The sequence below is a fragment of the Macaca mulatta genome, chromosome 6, assembly GCF_049350105.2.
Source record: "Macaca mulatta isolate MMU2019108-1 chromosome 6, T2T-MMU8v2.0, whole genome shotgun sequence".
In the NCBI taxonomy this organism is placed as follows: domain Eukaryota; kingdom Metazoa; phylum Chordata; class Mammalia; order Primates; family Cercopithecidae; genus Macaca; species Macaca mulatta.
In genome coordinates, this window is record NC_133411.1 from 180,115,896 (window position 1) to 180,134,942 (window position 19,047).

General features: G+C 37.5%; 1 protein-coding gene across 1 annotated transcript in view; it reads left to right on the plus strand.

The window, feature by feature from the left end:
* RANBP17 (RAN binding protein 17) overlaps window positions 1–19,047 on the plus strand; it is a 439,101-nt gene that overhangs the window by 394,015 nt on the left and 26,039 nt on the right. Inside the window, exon 25 of the mRNA XM_015141394.3 lies at window positions 10,406–10,572. Within this exon, the coding sequence (XP_014996880.3) occupies window positions 10,406–10,572 (167 nt within the window). The remainder of the gene's footprint in view (window positions 1–10,405; window positions 10,573–19,047) is intronic.

Below are 19,047 nucleotides of genomic sequence, written 5' to 3' on the forward strand. Positions count from 1 at the left end.
AACATTAGCTACATCACAACATGTTTAAGAAAGATAGATGAAGTCATTTGCATAAAGGTACAGCATCGAAATACTATGTTGTGTTTGTTTTTACATTTTTGCATTTAAAAAAACGTGCAGTAAAAGCCAAGTTAAATTTCATATTAAAGCAAGTTCTAGTATATGTATTGAGTTCCTGGTAGTCACATACTTTGTTCACATCACACCATACTTCATAGTATGATTTGTCAGGGCAGGGACTGTGGGGTGACAGTTTTACATTTACTTTTTCTTCTTAATGTAGCTGGATCTAAGTAAAATGTTTTGAAGTTTATCAAAAACTCAATATACTTGTAAAACATATAGGGTCAGGGTTAGGGAAAAAAATACAGGTATAGTAAGTAAGAAAAGTGACCCATGAAGAAAGCATTGTGTGGCTGTATGTTGGTTGTGATTAAAATGAGGGACTGGTTTAAGTTGTAAATGGTGGCTGATTGCTATGTAACTATGTACATGATTGTTGGGATGGCTGTCCCATATTTTGTATATTGAAATAAATTCTATAAATTATTTTAACTAAAAGTAAATATTCTAAATTAAATCCCACTTCTTAAGTCACATGGCTTCTGTCTTGGAAATTTTACCTTTAAAAGATTATTTAAGACAGGAACCAGGAGGCTTGGGAATAGGGAAAGAAGGAAATGTTGTATTATATGGGTCTTGTGGCCTCTAACCATCAGTATAGGGTTTTTTCTTTCCTTGATGGCAGTAGAAAGACCTCATTTTCATAACATAACTACTCTTGATACTTTCCTTAAAAACACTTTTTATTAAAGATTCTATCATGAGGTATTTGGGAGCTGAGAAGCTAAAGCGCTCGTGTCCTGGCTCTTCAGTAAATTTAACTGTGTGACCTTGGGCAAGTCACTTAACTTCTCTGTGCTTCAGTCTCCCTGTCTTTTAAAATGGGAGTAATACCTACTCGTAGGGTTATTGTGGGGATTCATTAGAGATAATGTCTGTAAAGCATTTAAGGTTCTTGAAGAAGGCTCTATGTAGATACAAAATAATATCTATTAAAGTCGGTTTATTTGTGGAAAAAAAGAAGGAAGTTTATAGCAATAAATGCTAATATCCAAAAAAGTGGAAAGATTACAAATTAACAATCTCACAGTGCACCTCAGGGAGCTAGAAAAGCAAGGAAAAACCAAACCCAAAATTACCAATAGAAAAGAAATAGTAAAGATCAGAGCAGAACTAAATGAAATAGAGACTAAGAAATAAAAAATACAAAGGATCAACACAACAAAAAGTTGGTTCTTCTTCAAAAAGGTAAACAAAATAGGTAAACCACTAGCTAGACTAACCAAGAAAAGACCCAAATTAAATCAGAAATGAAAAAGGAGATGTTACAACTGATACCACAGAAATATGAAAAATCATCAGAGACTGTTATGAACAACGATATGCTCACCAACTAGAAAGCCTAGAAAAAATTGGATAAGTTCCTGGAAACATACAAGGTTCTGAGATTGAACCAGGAAGAAATAGAAGACCTGAACAGACCAGTAACAGCTAGTGAGATCAAATCAGTAATTAAAAAAAAAAAAAAAATCCCAGCAAAAAAAAAAACTCAAGACCAGATGGATTCAAATCCAGACGTACAAACATACAAAACCAAATATACAAAGAAGAACTAATACCAGTCCTCCTGAAACTGTTCCAAAAAATTGAGGAGGAGGGAACTCTCCCTAACCCATTCTGTGAGGACACTATCACCCTGATACCAATATCAGACAAGGATGCAACAAAAAAAGAAAACTACAGGCCAGTATGAACATAGGTGCAGAAATCCTCAACAAAATGCTAGCTAATCAAAGCCAACAGCATATCCAAAAGATCATACACAATGATCAAGTGAGATTTATCCCAGGAATGCAATGTTAATTCAACGTACACAAATCATTAAATGTGATACATCACATCAACAAAATTAAGGACAAAAACCCGTATCAACATCTGAATAGATGCAGAAAAACTGTTTGATAAAATTCAGCATCCTTCATGATAAAAACCCTCAACAAACTAGGCATAGAAGGAACATACCTCAAACCAATAAAGGCCACGTATGACAAACCCACAGCCAAAATCATACTGAATGGGGAAAAGTTGAAAGCATTCCCTTCAAGAACTGAAACAAGACAAGGATTCCCATTTTCACCACTCTTATTCAACATAGTACTAAAAGTCCTAGCCAGAGCAGTGAGGCAAGAGAAGAAATAAAAGGCATCTGGATTGGAAAAGTGAAAGTCAAATTGTCCTTCTTTGCTGATGATAGATCTTATATCCAGAAAACCTAAAAATTTCAAGAAACTTAGATTTGATAAATGAATGCACAAAAGTTACAGGATAGAAAATCATTGTACAAAAACCAATAGTATTTCTATATACCAATAATGATCTGAGAATGAAATCAAGTAGGCAATGCCATTTACAATAGCTATAAAATACCTAGGAAGCCAGGCACGGTGGCTCACGCCTGTAATCCCAACACTTTGGGAAGCTGAGGTGGGCAGATCACCCGAGGTCGGGAGTTCAAGACCAGCCTGACCAACATGGAGAAACCCCCATCTCTACTAAAAATACAAAATTAGCCAGGCATGGTGGCGCATTCCTATAATCCCAGTTACTCAGGAGGCTGAGGCAGGAGAATCGCTTGAACCCAGGAAACGGAGGTTGCATTGAGCCGAGATCACTCCATTGCACTCCAGCCTTGGCAACAAGAGAAAAACTCCATCTCAAAAATAAAAAAAAATAAAAAATAAATATATACACATACACACACACCCCTAGGAATGCATTTAACCAAGAAGGTGAAAGATCTCTACAAGGAAAACTACAAAACACTGATGAAAGAAGTTGAAGATGACACAAATAAATGGAAAAACATCCTATGCTCATGGATCAGAAGAATTAATATTGTTAAAATGACAATATTGCCCAAAGCAGTGTATAGATTCGATGCAATCCCTATCAAAATACCATCCTTCTTCACAGAATTTTTTTTTAAATTGTACAATTCATATGGAACCATAAAAGAGCCTGAAGAGCCAAAGTAATCTTGACCAACCAGAACTAAGCTTGTAGGCATTGCATTACCTGACTTCAAAATATATTACAAGGCTATAGTAACCAAAGCAACATGATACTGGTATGAAAATAGACACATAGACCAATGGAACAGAATAGAGAGCCCAGAAATCAAGTCACATACTTACAGCCAACTGATCTTCAACAAAGCTGACAAGCATACACAATGGGGAAAGGACAGTCTCTCCAATAAAATGGTGCTGGAAAAATTGGATAGCCGTATGCAGAAGAATGAAACTGGACCCCTGTCTCACCATATATAAAAATCAACTCAAAATGGATTAAAGACTTAAAGCCCAAAACTGTTAAAAAAAAAAAAAAAAAAAAAAATACTGGAAGAAAACCTAGGGAAAACTCTTCTGAATATTGATCTAGGCAAAAAATTTATGACAAAGACCTCAAAAATACAGCAACAAAAACAAAAATTAGACAAATGGGACTTCATTAAACTAAAAACTTCTGAATCACAAAAGAAATAACCAACAGAGTAAACAGACAATCTGTTGAATGGGAGAGAATATTTATAAACTATTCATCTAACAGGAGACTAATATCCAGAATATATAAGGAACTCAATTCAATAGGAAAAAACAAATAATTCCTTTTAAAACTGGGCAAATGACATGAATAGACATTTCTCAAAAGAAGATATACAAACAGCCAAGATGTATGTGAAAAAATGTTCAACATCACTAATCATCAGAGAAATGCAAATCAAAACCACAGTGAGATACCATCTTACCCCTGTGAGAATGGCTATTATTAAAAAGGCAAAAAAGAACAGATGTTGTCAAGGATGCAGAGAAAAGGAAACTCGTACACTGTTGGTGGGAATGTAAACTAATACAGCCACTATGGAAAGCAGTATGGAGATTTCTCAAAAAACTAAAAATAGAATTACTATTCAATCCAGCAGTCCTACTACTGGGAGTATACTCAAAGGAAAATAAGTCAGTATATCACAGGGATGCCTCACTCATATGTTTATTACATCAGTATTCGCAGTAGCAAAGACATAGAATCAACCTAAGTATCTATCAATAGATGAATGGATAAAGAAAATGTGTATATATACACAATGGAATACAGTTCAGCCATAAAAAAGAATGAAATAATGTCTTTTGTAGCACCATAAATGGAACTGGAGGTCTTTATCTTAACTGAAATAAACCAGGCAAAGACAGACAGATACCACATGTTCTCATTCGTATGTGGGAGCTCAAAAATTTAATCACATGGAGGTAGAGAATGGAAAGATAGATAACAAGGTTCAGACATGGTGGCTCATGCCTGTAATCCCAGCACTTTGGGAGGCTGAGGTCAGTGGATCACTTGAGGTTAGGAGTTTGAGACCACCCTGGCCAACATGGTGAAACCCATCTCTACTAAAAGTACAAAAATTAACTGGGTGTGATGGCGGACGCCTGTAATCCCAGGTACTCAGGAGGCTGCAGCAGAATGGCTTGAACCTGGGAGGTGGAGGTTGTGATGAACCAAGATTGCACCACTAATCGAGCCTGGGCAACAGAGCGAGACTCTGACTCAAAAATAAATAAATAAATAAATAAATAAATACAAAAATTAGGTGGGGCACAGTGGCTCACACCTGTAATCCCAGCACTTTGGGAGGCCTAGGTAGGCAGATCACTTGAGGTCAGGAGACCAGCCTGGCCAACATAGTGAAACTCTGTCTCTACTAAAAATACAAAAATGAGTCAGGCATGGTGGCAGGCACTTGTAATCCCAGCTACTCAGGAGGCTGAGGCAGGAGAATTACTTGAACTCGGGAGGCAGAGGTTGCAGTAAGCCAAGATCATGCCACTGCACTCCAGCCTGGGTGACACAGTGAGACTCCGTCTCAAAAAAAAAAAAAAAAAATTATCTGGGCATGGTGGCACACACACCTGTGGTGGCAGCTACTCAGGAGGCTGAAGTAAGAATAGCTTGAACCCAGGAGGCAGAGATTGCAGTGAGCCAAGATCACTGCACTTCACCCTGGGCAACAGAGCAAGACTCTGTCTCAAAAAAAAAAAAAAGAAACAGATAGATAACAGAGACGAAAGGGTGAGTGAGGGGCAAGGGAAAGGATGAAGAGAAGTAGGTTTAAAGGTACAAACATGGTAAGATGGAAGGAATAAATTCAATGTTTGATAGCAGAGTAGGGTAACTATAGTTAACAAAAATGTAGTCAGGTGACAGCCTAAGTACCATATATTGATCAGAAAACATTATATACGTATAACAAAACTTCACATGTACCCTATAAATTTGTGACAAATTTAAAAAACAAAGTGGGGTGTTGGATAGAGAATGTCTAAATGTAGCTATTTTAGAACTGATGGAGGAAGGCCTTTAAGATTAGTCATAGCAGGGATGGGTGCATTTCAGGCAGAAGTAAAGGGTAGGCTAAAAGCCTAAACAAGGAAAGGTAAGGGCAAGCAGAAAGTTGAACCAACTAGGAATGACTAGATCATTTCCCATGAAGTTCATTATTAATAAGACTTATATAAAGAATAAAAGAGGATATGTTGTTATTTTGAACACATTATTGAATTGGATGTCATGTGGTATGAATGTAATATGGGAGTGACACATTTAGGAAATATTTAGAACTTAGAGATTTTACACATTAGTTTCACCCCCCACCCAAAAAAAAAAAAAAAAAAAAAAAAAAAGGACAAAACACCTAAAGAGAGAAGAGAGCTTTGGTGTTTAGGGATTGAAGTAGCCAGGAAAACAAATGTGTTGGGTGCTGTGTTACAGTTTTTGCACACTTAATGCCAAACCTTACAAAGCAGGTAATATTAATCACATTTTACAGAGGCACACCTGAAGCTCAAGAAGTCAAACATCGAGGAAATAATAGATTCAAACCTAAACTCACCTATTTCCAAAACCACTTCCCCACCCAAATAGGCCTTTTGTCTCTGAAATTGCCCTTCAGACTATATTTTTCTAAGACCTTCATTCTCCTTTGTGTTGTAGTGACAAGTTTTGAGCTGAAGGCAGATTTCAACTCAGCCTCATTCTTCCTGACTCTCAGTTAAGCAATTCTTTCCTATACAGTTAACTTTTCAGCACAGCTTTCAATGATGGGTCTTAGTGAGCAGTAGGCTATTAATGATGCATGTGCTTCCTGTGGAGACTGGTTCCAGGAGAAGAGGAGCACCTGATTGTTTTCAGTGCCACACAACAAGTTGCTAGAGAGGACAAAATGCCTATTAGGCTTAAAAATTATTTCCAAAATTACAGATGTAATCCCTTTTAAAATATTTTGAACACCAAGAACTAGGACAAAATATGAAAATTCATGACTTCTGCCTATGTTTTTAGTCTGGAAAGTATCATTATTTGAATCTCACATAGTATCTTGAGCTGCAAATAAAGAAAACCAATAGTTATACATAGTCTTCAGCACCATTCATTCTGTTTTTGACCAAATGCCCTGTAATCCTTATGATTCCACACTTTAAAATCTACCCTGAAATAACATTTATCTTTTTCAAAGTCCTCAACCATAAATCAACCATAATGGAAGCTCTTCTTGCTTTTATTGCAAGGATATATGCTGCAATCTTCGTGTCTAAAGTGTTTACCTGGCTTTTTCACAGCTGACTCAGTAGATTGGAACCTTTTAACGCAACCTGCATGGCATGTGGTCACCAAATCTATGTGAAGTCTTTATAATTTTTATATGATTGATAGCATATTGCTCTTCACTGGTGAGGGGAACCATATCTGCTTCCTGTTTATCTTTGTAGATGTAGGGTTACTTAATCCATGTACTTTCATGATTGGTACTTGAAATGTAGAAATATGAAGGAAAAGAGAAAAGCAACCGGGCTCAACAAGTCTGTGTTTGACTTTTAGGCCCAGACATTTTCCACTTATATTATGCTACATCCCAGAGTTGTAAAACCAAAGCTCCCTTTTCTGCAAAGTAACTCAGTTAATATGGAGAGATGAAGAATAAATTAACTAATTAATTAATCAGTTATTTGATTAATCAAATGCCATGTCTTTAGGAGGGAAACTCTATTTTTGGCTTTTATTATTTTTAATTGACACATGATAATTTCATATATTTATGGAGTACCATGTGATACTTGATATAGGTATACACTGTGTAATGACCATTTAGGGTATCCATCACTGCAAACATTTATCATTTCTTTGTGTTGGGAACATTCAAAATCTGCTCTTTTAGCTACTTGAAAGTATATAACCAGTTCATTATAGTCACCTTATTAGTGCTACAGAACAGTACAACTTAATCCTCTTATCTGGCTATACTTTTGTATCCATTAACCAACCTTTGGAAAAGCTCCTTTCTTAAAAGCTTTGTAATTCCACAGTTTTCCAGAACTATAGTCCACGGCTGTCTTTAAGACCTCCATTCAACTCCTCATCCCTCATGATCCTATATTAGATACCGTTTTCCTCTGTGTTAAATGCATATGACTGTACTTCAAAACTTGCCCCAAAACTTCCCTCTTTCTATTTTTCATGACATTTCTCTCTAAAATGATAAATGTGAGCTTTTAAACTGTAGTGTTTTATCAATGCTGGGCATTATTACTAAACACAACTCAAGACCTTCTTCTAAGAAAACTTTCTGAGGTTACCTTTAGCTACACATTCTTTAATTAATTCTGCTGATATTTCACCTGTAATCTATGTCAGACATACATATGTCTCAGAACCTCAGAGATGAATAAGATGAATGAGAAACTACTCCCTTAGGAATTTTATAATCTGCTTCCCAACCCTACTCTCTAAGTCTACTTCTCCTCTTCTGAGTCTACCTGTTCACCATTTTAATTGTTGCTCTTGTTAACGGTTTCTCTTACTAATCATGAACTCCCAGGGATCATGTGCAAATGTTGTCGGTAGCCAAAAAATGTGGGTGGTGTCATGCTGATTCAAAACCATGGACTTCTGATAAGCAACTTAATCTCTAAGCTTCAGTTTTCTCATTTAAAATGCAAATTATACTTACTATACAAAGTAGTTGTTACAAGTAAATGAGTTAATAATTTTAGTGTACAAAGGAGATAATAAATGGTTGCTCTGTCATGTCACTTACTTGACACTTACTCAATAACAGCTCCATTAACCTTTCATGTTAAATATAAATGTTACACTCCGCTATTGGATGCCCTCAAGTAAGATCCTCCACCTGCTCTGTCAGCCTTCTCTTACATATCCTCTACACATTCTCTCTCTGAAATCAAAAGTTCTACTTCTTGAATATACCCTTCTCTTTTTACCATGAGGCAAACCAGTAGTTACTGCCATGTTTTGAGTGCCCATTGTGATTTAAGAAGGCGTTCTAGCCTGGGCCTGGTAGCACATGTCTATAATCCCAGCAGTTTGGGAGGCTGAGGCTAGCAGATCGCTTGAGCCCAGGAGTTCAAGGCCAGCCTGAGCAACTTGCAAAACCCTACTTCTACAAAAAATACAAAAAGTACCCAGGCATGGTGGTGCACACCTACACTCCCAGCTACTTGGGAGGCTGAGGTGGGAGGATCAGTTGAGCTCAGGAGGTCAAGGCTGCAGTGAGCCAAGATCACACCACTGCACTCTAGCCTTGGTGACAGAGTGAGAACCTATCTCAACAACAACAAAAAGGTGTTTGGTGCTTACATATATTTTTGCTTATTGCCTAGTTTTAATGTAGTGGTTAAGAATACAGATCCAGAAAAAACAAATGTCGTATGTTCCCATTGATAAGTGGGAGCTAAGCTATGAGAACGCAAAGGCATGAGAATGATACAGTGGACTTTGGGGACTCAGGTAGAAGGAAGGTAGGTGGGGTGAAGGATAAAAGACTACATAATGGGTAGAGTGTACATTGCTTCGGTAATGGGTACACCAGAATCTCAGAAACTACCACTAAGGGACTTATTCATGTAACCAAAAACCACCTATTCCCCAAAAATTACTGAAACAAAAAAATAAAAAATACAATAAAATTTTCAAAAAGAGTACAGATCCAGAGTCCAACTTCTTGTTTATTTTCATACCTTGGCTGTGCAGTCTTCTAGCTGTGTGACAATGGACAAGTCACCTAAGCTCCCTAAAATTCAGTGTCCTCATCTGTAAATAGAAATAATAACAGTAACTATTATAGTGCTGTGTGAGAATTAAAAATAATAACTTATGTAAAGCAGTTAACACAGTAACTCATAGTAAGCTCTTAATAAATGTCAGCTGTTTTTATTACTAATGAACTTCTTGTCATTGTCTTCTCATTCAACTCTGCAAAGTCTTTTATAAATGGTGAAAAGAAGTGAAGTAGCTCTTTCAGATCAGCAACACAGCAAGTAATTGGCAAAGATGGGACTTGAAACCAGAACTGTCTGGTTCCAAAATCCCTATCTTTCCCACCACATTGTTGCCTTGTGCTAATCCCTCTACCTGAAAAGTATCCTTCCTTATGTCTAATTGGAATAATCTTTTGAAACCCGTATCAGGTGCTGCCTCCTTCACCAAACTCTCCTTGATCCCCATCTAAATATGATCCCTCCCTCAAAATCCTCAATTTGTCATTTTTACACAGCATTATGCTACAGTGACTTGCACACTAAACCATGAGTTCTTTGACACCAGAATGAGGTTAGACCACTGTTTCCTGTAAAACAGAGCACTTTGCACTAAGTAGATACTTACACTTTGCACTAAGTAGATACTTAATAAACAGTCACTTGAACTGAAAAGAGGTTGTTAAGGTCGCAGATGGGAAAATGTGCCTAATCAATCCAGGAATCATTTATTTATGTGTCTCTAGGCCAGACCCTATAATAGACACTGGGTTCAAAGAGTTATATAAGACAAATTCCTGGCCGGGTACGGTGGCTCACACCTGTAATCCCAGCACTTTGGGAGGCCGAGGTGGGTGAATCACCTGAGGTCAGGAGTTCAAGATCAGTCTGGCCAACATGGAGAAACCCCATCTCTACTAGAAATACAAAAATTAGCCGGGTGTGGTGGCGTGCACCTATAATCTCAGCTACTCAGGAGGCTGAAGCAGGAGAATCGCTTAAACCCAGGAGGCGGAGGTTGCAGTGAGCCGAGATCACGCCATTGCACTCTAGCCTGGGTGACGATAATGAAACTCTGTCTCAAAAAAACAAATTCCTGCCCTCAAAGAACTTGCAATTTGATAAAAGCACTTTGAAATCAGAAAGTAATTATTTTTAATGGAGCCATTATGTAATCAAATGGAGCAAAAACTTAAGTAATGCAAATGAATTCTTATTTACTATTTGTACAGATACAGTTGTCTCCTCCAGCTGCTGTACCAGTTTAGACTACATCGTCACCTACCTCTTCAAGCACATAGCAAAAGAGGGCAAGAAGCCACTTCGGTGCAGAGAGGCTACCCAGGCTGGCCAGAGACTATTACATTTTATGCAGCAAAACCCAGATGTCCTGCAGCAGGTAACTGGTGGGTGATCACCTGGCTTATGAAACGAATGTTCCCAGAAGCCATACCTGGCCCTGAATTTATCTTAGAGCAGCCGGTCTTGCCAAGACTTTTTACACTGGTTAAAAATATATAGATATATGTGTGTATGTGTGTGTGTACATATATGTATATATAAAATAAATACATATATGTGTATGTGTCTGTATATATTATATAGTCTGGGAGTATTTTCCCTGAAAGTGGGGAAAAAACACAGGCCTTAGGATTGCCTACCCTCAAGAAATACCTGGGTTGTTCATCTCACCTCAGTGGAGCAAGAATTCAAAAAGAGGATAGTTTTTCCAGAGGCCTGAGAAAAATTAGACAAAACTGGAACTAGAAACAGTCAGCCCCTAATTTCTCTCCTGGTGTCTCTGATAATGTCATCTTAAGTTTGCCTTATGAATACTCCGGTATATTGGGAGACTGCAATTTGCTGGACTCTTGGTGTATGCCAGGCAGCTTGCTAGGAATTTCATTCATCATATCATAGTTGTTATTTTTGCCATTTTAAAATGAGAAATCTTGGTTCAGATAGGTTAGGTAATATGTTCAATAACATCTAACTAATAAGTAATAAAGCCACAATTTGTTTATTTTCTAATGTATTTTCTAAGTAGCTAATGGGTTAGGTCCAAGTTTAATACCATTTTAAAAAACTCGCTTGTGCAAATAACAGTAACGGCATGCATAAGAAATGAATATTGCAAGGTGCAGTACCTGTAGTACCAGCTGCTCCAGAGGCAGAGGCAGGAGGATTGCTTGAGCCCAGAAGTTCAAGACCAGCCTGGGCAACATAGCAAGACCCTATCCTTAAATAAGAAGATTTAGGCTGGGCACGGTGGTCACGCCTGTAATCCCAGCACTTTGGGAGGCCAAGGCAGGCAGATCATGAGTTCAGGAGTTCAAGACCAGCCTGACTGATATGGTGAAACCCCGTCTCTACTAAAAATACAAAAATTAGCCTGGCATGGTGGCACACACCTGTAGTCCCAGCTAGTCGGGAGGCTGAGGCAGAAGAATTGCTTGAACCCGGGAGGCAGAGGTTGCAGTGAGCTGAGATCACGCCACTGCACTCCAGCCTGGCGAGAGAGCGAGACTCCATCTCAAAAAAAAAAAAAAAAAGAAAGAAAATTTAAAAAAAATTTTTTTAAATGTACATGCCAAAAATATTTCAAAAAGAACAATACCATTTTTTATGGCTATGCCATCACTATATTTTCCTTTCTTTCTTTTTTTTTTTTTTTTTTTTTTTTTTTGTAGAGAAGGGGTTTTGCCACGTTGCCAGGCTAGTTTTGAACTCCTGAGCACAAACAGTCCTCCCACCTCAGCCTCCCAAGGTGCTGGGATTACAGGTGTGAGCCACTGCACCTAGCCTCATCACTATATTTTCTAATTCTACTAAATTTGGAAAGTACCTTCATCCTGTTTTCAGTTGTTTTCTTTTGCCAAATTACATCCATAATAGTTTGTAATTTGCAAATGTAAACACGTCAATAGTGTGTGGCTGTATGACCGTTAGGGAGCAAATAAGTTGCCTGCAATCATCAGAAAATGTCGGCCGGGTGCAGTGGCTCACGCCTGTAATATCAGCACTTTGGGAGGCCAAGGCAGGTGGATCATGAGGTGAGGAGTTCGAGACCAGCCTGGCCAATATGGTGAAACCCTGTCTCTACTAAAACTACAAAAATTAGCTGGGCATAGTGGTGTGTGCCTGTATTCCCAGCTATGTGGGAGGCTGAGGCAGGAGAATTGCTTGAACCTGGGAAGCAGAGGTTGCAGTGAGCAAGATCACACTACTGCACTCCGGCCTGGCAACAGAGCAAGCGTCCATCTCAAAAAAAAAGAAAAAGAAAAAATGTCACTCTATATCAGTAAATGATGAAAACAGAATGAGACAGCTGTGAAAGAGGGTGCCTTCCTGGCTGTCAGTTTTTGCTAATATTTAAATGAAATTATGTAAACTTTATTTGTGGTGATGTTTCAGTTAACCAGTTATTTTCCAGGGATAATGGGTGTCATTCATATTTTGTGTAACTAGGCAAAGGGCTGTAGACCTATAATTATTTGGTGTGACCCTGGAACTGTTACAACGTGTTGGTAATGTAAAGGAAAAAGGAAGGTATCTCACATTTAGTGAGAATTTATTATGTGCCAGGTGCAAGAGCTGTTAAGATTCCTAAGACATAATTTATCTCCTTACAAAATTTCTTGCCATGGGACAAAGAGACAAGTAACTCACCAGTTATTTGATAATTTAATTAACATAGTGATGACAAAGAAAGTGAAATATAAGGGGAGGGAGTATTGTCGGAGAAGTCTCCTCATTTAGACCCCACAACAACCCCGAAAAGTGGGTATCAGCATCCCCATTTTACAGATGAATAAACTGAGGTACAGAGAGATCAGCTGGAAAGTGGTAGAGCTGGAATTTGAAGCAAGGTCTGTTTGACTCAAAAGCCCAAGTCCTTACTACTCACACAATTGATATTCAAGGTGAAGATAATATCTCTGCTTCACCTGGAGTGGCTTTTCAAAATACACGTGCTATCAAAATGTCAGTGCGTCTCTCCTCCCTCCCCAACCCACCCAAATGCAGTAGCCACTGGCACTGGTGGGACTGTATCACAGCACTCATGTGTTTTACATGGAGAAGGTTGAGGATCACTGACTTAGAGCATGTCCCCACCAAAAAATATATATATATATATTCATGGATTGGCCAGGAATCAGACCCAGTCTTTACCCCACCATGGCAAGGGACAAGTCTGCCACCAAATCACTCCTACCAGTGCTCAGCCATAATCACAGTATTCTCCCATAAACTTTGGCAGAAACTTTTAAGTTGGTAGAAAATTTTAGCAAAAATCAATAGACTATGGCCCTAGACAAAATACCATATCAGATTTTGCAAAGCAAGTAATGTGGTTGAGCAGGAGACAAATCAAGTTTGTCTTTACTCAGAATTAGCATGCATTTGTTGGTTTAAGTAATTTCTGTGTGTTAATAATACTTGGTAATCCTTCACTTTATAGCATATGAGTAAGTAGTGATATATCTTTATTAACAGTGGAATACATTCTATTTATTTGGAATGTAGGCTTTCAGATAGCATTTTAAATATTAATGACTGGGCTCTGGTAGTCAGCATAAATATGATTTGCATTAGTACTAGGTTATATCATCTTGAGTGCCTCTGATGTCAGCTATTAGGTATAGTAATATCTGACATCATCTCCTTAGGTCACTGACAACTTTGACCTCTATTCTTATGCACAGTTTCTGTCGTCTCAAAAGCTCTTTTGAATTGATTTGAAATTTTGACTCTTCCCTTTATGAGGCAGTAAAATTGATAATTATTCAGATGGGAACAGAGCGCTGAGTGAAAAATCAATTCCACCCGCTCTCTGCTGCGTATAAAATTACTTCTGAGTCGGCTGGACTGAACGGATGGCCAGAGTAAAAGCAGCAGGCAGGAGCAGTGGGAAGAATTAGCTGGACAGAACGAATAGCCTGAAGGGATGGACTTGAAAAAGAGGGAGTGGGCCAGTTGGGGGTTATTATTAGCAGGGATGGGTCCCATTGATCATCTGTTTACATCAGCCTTCCAAGACCTTGTAAATCAGCCCTGAAGAGCAGCAGAACCCAAGATTCAGCCTGTCACCAGCAGGATCTTGTATTGGGTTATTTTCATTTTCACACGCAGATGAAAAGTGAGCCATTGATTATTCATTGGTTGCCCATTAAATGCTGTTTTTAATAGATGATTTGCCTATCACAGGAGGTAATGAACAAGGTTACTGCTTCATAACTTGAGGTTTCAGTTTTCAAGGCATCTGTGTCGGTTAAGTAATGCCTAACCCTATTAAAAGGAATGGATTACAAATTGCTTAACAGTTCTGAAAAACTAGACCCTAATGACTAATTGTGCTTGGAGTTTAGAGAGGGTTTGTCAGCTCTTTAAACTAAACTGATACAATGATACTGCAATTATTTACTAGTTTGAACTGTTTTTCCCCCCAACCTGGGCCTATTTTGCTGGAAGCATAATTGCATGAGGAATGTTAATTCCAAATTGCAAAAGTTATCTCCTCAAGCTTCCATAGTAAAGGAAGCATGAACCTACATAAAGGTTTTCCAACATCCTTACAGGCCTTTCCATTTGTATATAGCAGCCTGGGAAAGATATTTTATGTGCCTCTCACCTGGAAATGTGTTTATTATTCCCTGCTATTTGGCTTTAGAGCTTCAAAATTTTTAAAAATGTTCTCCAAATAAGCCATTTTTCATATTTTGCAAACAACTCTAACTTTGCAAGCATTAAAATTTAGTCCATATGAAGGTCCACTGTACGTGAATCTATTTGAAGTAAAAACAATTGCGTCACCAGCATTGCTTTGACCTAACAATTGAGAAAAACCCAGTTTACATAAATTAAGGTGGAAAATTCCCCAAGCATTTTTATGTTATTAGAAGGATAAACTAAAATTTTAAGGAGAGACCAACAGTAACAGTGATCAAATTACTAATTACTACCAATTCATAGCAGCTAAGACACTGATCTGCTACAATAATTTGGAAGACAACATTTCTTTGTGAAATTTTTTCAGTTTCATCACTGGTCAGTAAGTATTTGTATCCATAACACATAGTTATATGTAATTTGTGAGATTATTAGAATAAGACACTGATCCTGAAAGCTTCTCTAAATCAGAATTCCAGTTAAAACTAATTGCTCTAGAAATTGTAGCACCTTCCACAGAAATATAACAAGGACTATTATGCAATTAATTTGTTAAAAGGGGTATTTTTAGCAATTATAGTCTTGAAAACCTTAATATATTGCATAGAGGAATTAGAGCAGTTAGGGTTGAATTCATCTTACTCTCGTCTGTTTATCTATTTTGCTCAAGTCAACTGTACTGAAATCCAAAAGAAATTCTAATTGTGATTTTCTTTCTCTCCCTTTTCTCCCTCCTTTTTATGTGTGTGTGTTTTTTTTGTTTGTTTGTTTGTTTTTTTGCTAACATGGCATTTAACTACAAATTGTGAAGAGCTGTCAGGAGCTATAAAAATCATACTTCAGTAGGGACTTAAGCTGAAAGAACATTCACCCTTTTCCTCAATCAGTCAGTCAATCAATGAAAATTGCTTTTGTATAGTGCTCTTCATGACATGCATCCCAAAGTGAATTACAGCAAAAGGGAAATCATCTGCTCTTTTTTCATTTCTGTGTTTAGACTGAAATGATATTGCTCAACATTTTGACATACTATACAAGACATCTTTCATACTTAAGATTCCATTCCATAATACTAAGTAGGAGAAAATGCAGTCGCATATTTAACTGATGTTGAGATTTTGGCCTACAGGAACCTTAGCAAGACTCTTACAGTCAAAAACACTTAAGCAGATGAAATACAGTCATATCTCTTGTCCTCTTAAAAAGAATAGTCAGATGTTCTAATGTTAATAAAGACTTTTCTAGTGATCCTTAAATAAAAAGTATGCTCTTTATGTAAACCATTAGCTCACTCTGGTTGATTTACAACTTTATTCTCAATAATACAGTAGTATATTGATATCAAAAACAAACTGAAAGAACATTCACAACTGGATCAGGTAATAACGGATTTAAAAAGTTTAAAGGAAGCCAGGGATATGTCATTATTAATGACACTGAAATTGGAAAATAGGAACTCAAATTACATAACATAGTGTTTGCACCTGGTGCTACAATCTTGGTTTTAACAGCAATCAATGCATATATTATGCATATACATAGTGGGGAAAAAAATAATATTGGCAAAATGTACGTGCTTCTATTCACAATAGCAAAGACATGGAATCAACCTAAATGCCCATCAGTGGTCGACAGGATAGAAAATGTGGTACATATATATACCATATACACCATGGAATACTACACAGCCATCAAAAAGAAAGAGATCATGTCCTCTGCAGCAACATGGATGGAGTTGGAGGCCATTATCCTAAGCGAACTAATGCAGAAACAGAAAACTAAATACAGCATGTTCTCACTTATGAGTGGGAGCTAAACATTGAGTACACATGGACATGAAGGGAACAACAGATACCGGGGCCTACTCGAGAGCAGAGAGTTGGAGGAGGGTGAAGATCAAAAAACTACCTATCGGGGGTACTGTGCTTATTACCTGCATGACAAAGTAATCTGTACACCAGACCCCTGTGACATGCAATTTACCTAGATAACAAACCTGTACATGTACCCCGAACCTAAAATAAAAGCTTTAAAATTTAGAAATGTAAGGAATAAAACTTTTCAAATGTAAGTGCTTACTATGTGCAGGCACTAGCCTAACCTACTTACGTATGCATTATCTGGTTTAATCATGACAGTATCTTTGTGAAGGTGTAGTATTATCATTACCATTTTACAGATATAGGAACTGAGGCACAAAAAAATTAGGAAACATTCCCAAAGTCACAAAGTCAGTAACTGGAAGAACTAAATTTTAACTGAAATCTGTTTAACTCTAGGGTTCACATGCTTAAACACAAAGCTATCTCTGTTCCCTTGTTTAGTGGCTTCTCATCTAAAGTACGTATGTTTTGAGCACATAACATGAGGCAAGTTGAGCTTCCAGTAAGTCCCACTGGGGCCATCCTTAAGGTAGAATGGTTTAAAGCAGTCATTCTATACCCCCGCATTATACTACAGCCAGGACAAAACAGATGGGCAGTGACCCAGAGAGGCAGCGGGCAAGGGAGAAGGAGGTGGCTTTGCCAGCTGCTGCAAAAAAAAGCCCTGTGGCTCCCACCACCACCAAGGCAGACCTAACCAAGCTTCCACTTTCTTATTCTACGCCCACACCCATTCATTAATTTTATAGCCAGATGTTGAAGGTATATAATGTAGTAGGACATGTAGTCTTGAGAAGATCAGAATGTAGTAGTACGGCTGTGTTATAATGTCCTTTGTGACTTTTCTTTAATGCCTCCGAGGTAGCTCTTGAGGTTTAACCTGATTTTTCTAGGACAGAATCTATATGGCAGCTGTGAAATGATGATAGGAAAGCAACATGTGCTTTGCATCTCTCTCCCGTATCCAGCACATCTCTGTTCACTGTCCTGACTTTCACCCCTGATTCATCAGCATAGAATGCTATTTTTAACCTCTTTCTGGTTGTAAACTGCTTCTGTTTCCTAAAGGAAATTTCTGCTGTTGAGTACCATTAACTCTATCAGTGGTCATTCTTAAAGTCTGAATCTATACCTGAGTTCCTTTGAGCCTCCTTCTCACTTTCCTGTCCGTTATAACTATACCAGGTGTCACAAACTAAGATGCCTATAGGGCCAAGAAGCAAAAAACCTGAATGAGGTAGACAGGAAGGAATCCTAAAGTTGAGTGCACGTCTCTGTCTAAAGGGGGCAGCCTCAGCACACCTCCAGCCAATTGTTGCCTTATAAGAAGGTCAGACCCAGTGTTGCCAGATACATTGAAATTTCTCCCTTGAAGAACAGCCAGAAATTCAGGTTTTTAGATGTGGCCACTGATTGAAAATTTAAAAAAAAAAAAAAAAAATTAAAAAAAAAAAATAGAAACACTTGGCGGGACAACACTGTATGCCTGGATACCAGCTTTCCACTTCTGTAGCACAGAATCTTAAGAAATTTCAGAACTAAGATCCCCCAATGCATGATACCTTGTATTTCTCACAGCCATCCCATACAGCACTGCTGCAGTGATATTTTTATTTCTGTATGGTTTTTTGCTAACTTTTTAAGCATACTTTTTTGGTTAGTTTTAAAAGGATATAGTTATTTTGATTTTACTTAATCTAGGGCTTTGGGGGTTCTTAATTTATTTTGCTCTTGCTTTTACTTTTACTATACTTGTCTACTTGAACTTAAAGGGAATATTTTATCACTTTTGGGTTACATCTTTGCACACAAGGAATACAAGAAACAGGAGATGAAATGAAACTCACTCAATACTTTTCAAACTTTCTTTTTCTTCAAAATAGCCAGGTTTGTTTAAGATAAAAATAGAGTTTAGTTTGGTCAAGTGTGTGTGTGTGTGTGTGTGTGTGTACAAAATCTAACTACTAAGGATCAAAATAAAATATTTAAGAGGTCTGGGACTGGACAAAAGTATCTAGGTAACAACCAGGTAATAAAAGCCCAAAAGAGAGTAAACCTCTTAAGAATGAAAAATTTGTGACCATTGCCTCAAGAGATCAGTTTAGAAAGTTAATGTTTATAATTTTAAAAATAGAGAAACACTAGTTTTTTTAATATCAAGGTGACATTTTACGTGTGATGTTATAAAAGTACTTACCTATCTTTACAAGAATAATCTAGTCCAGATCCTTTGTTATTAACCATATCTTTGCCATTTTAATTTAATTTTTATTATAGAAATATTTGATGAATGACTATCTCAATAGTAACAAAAATGGCAT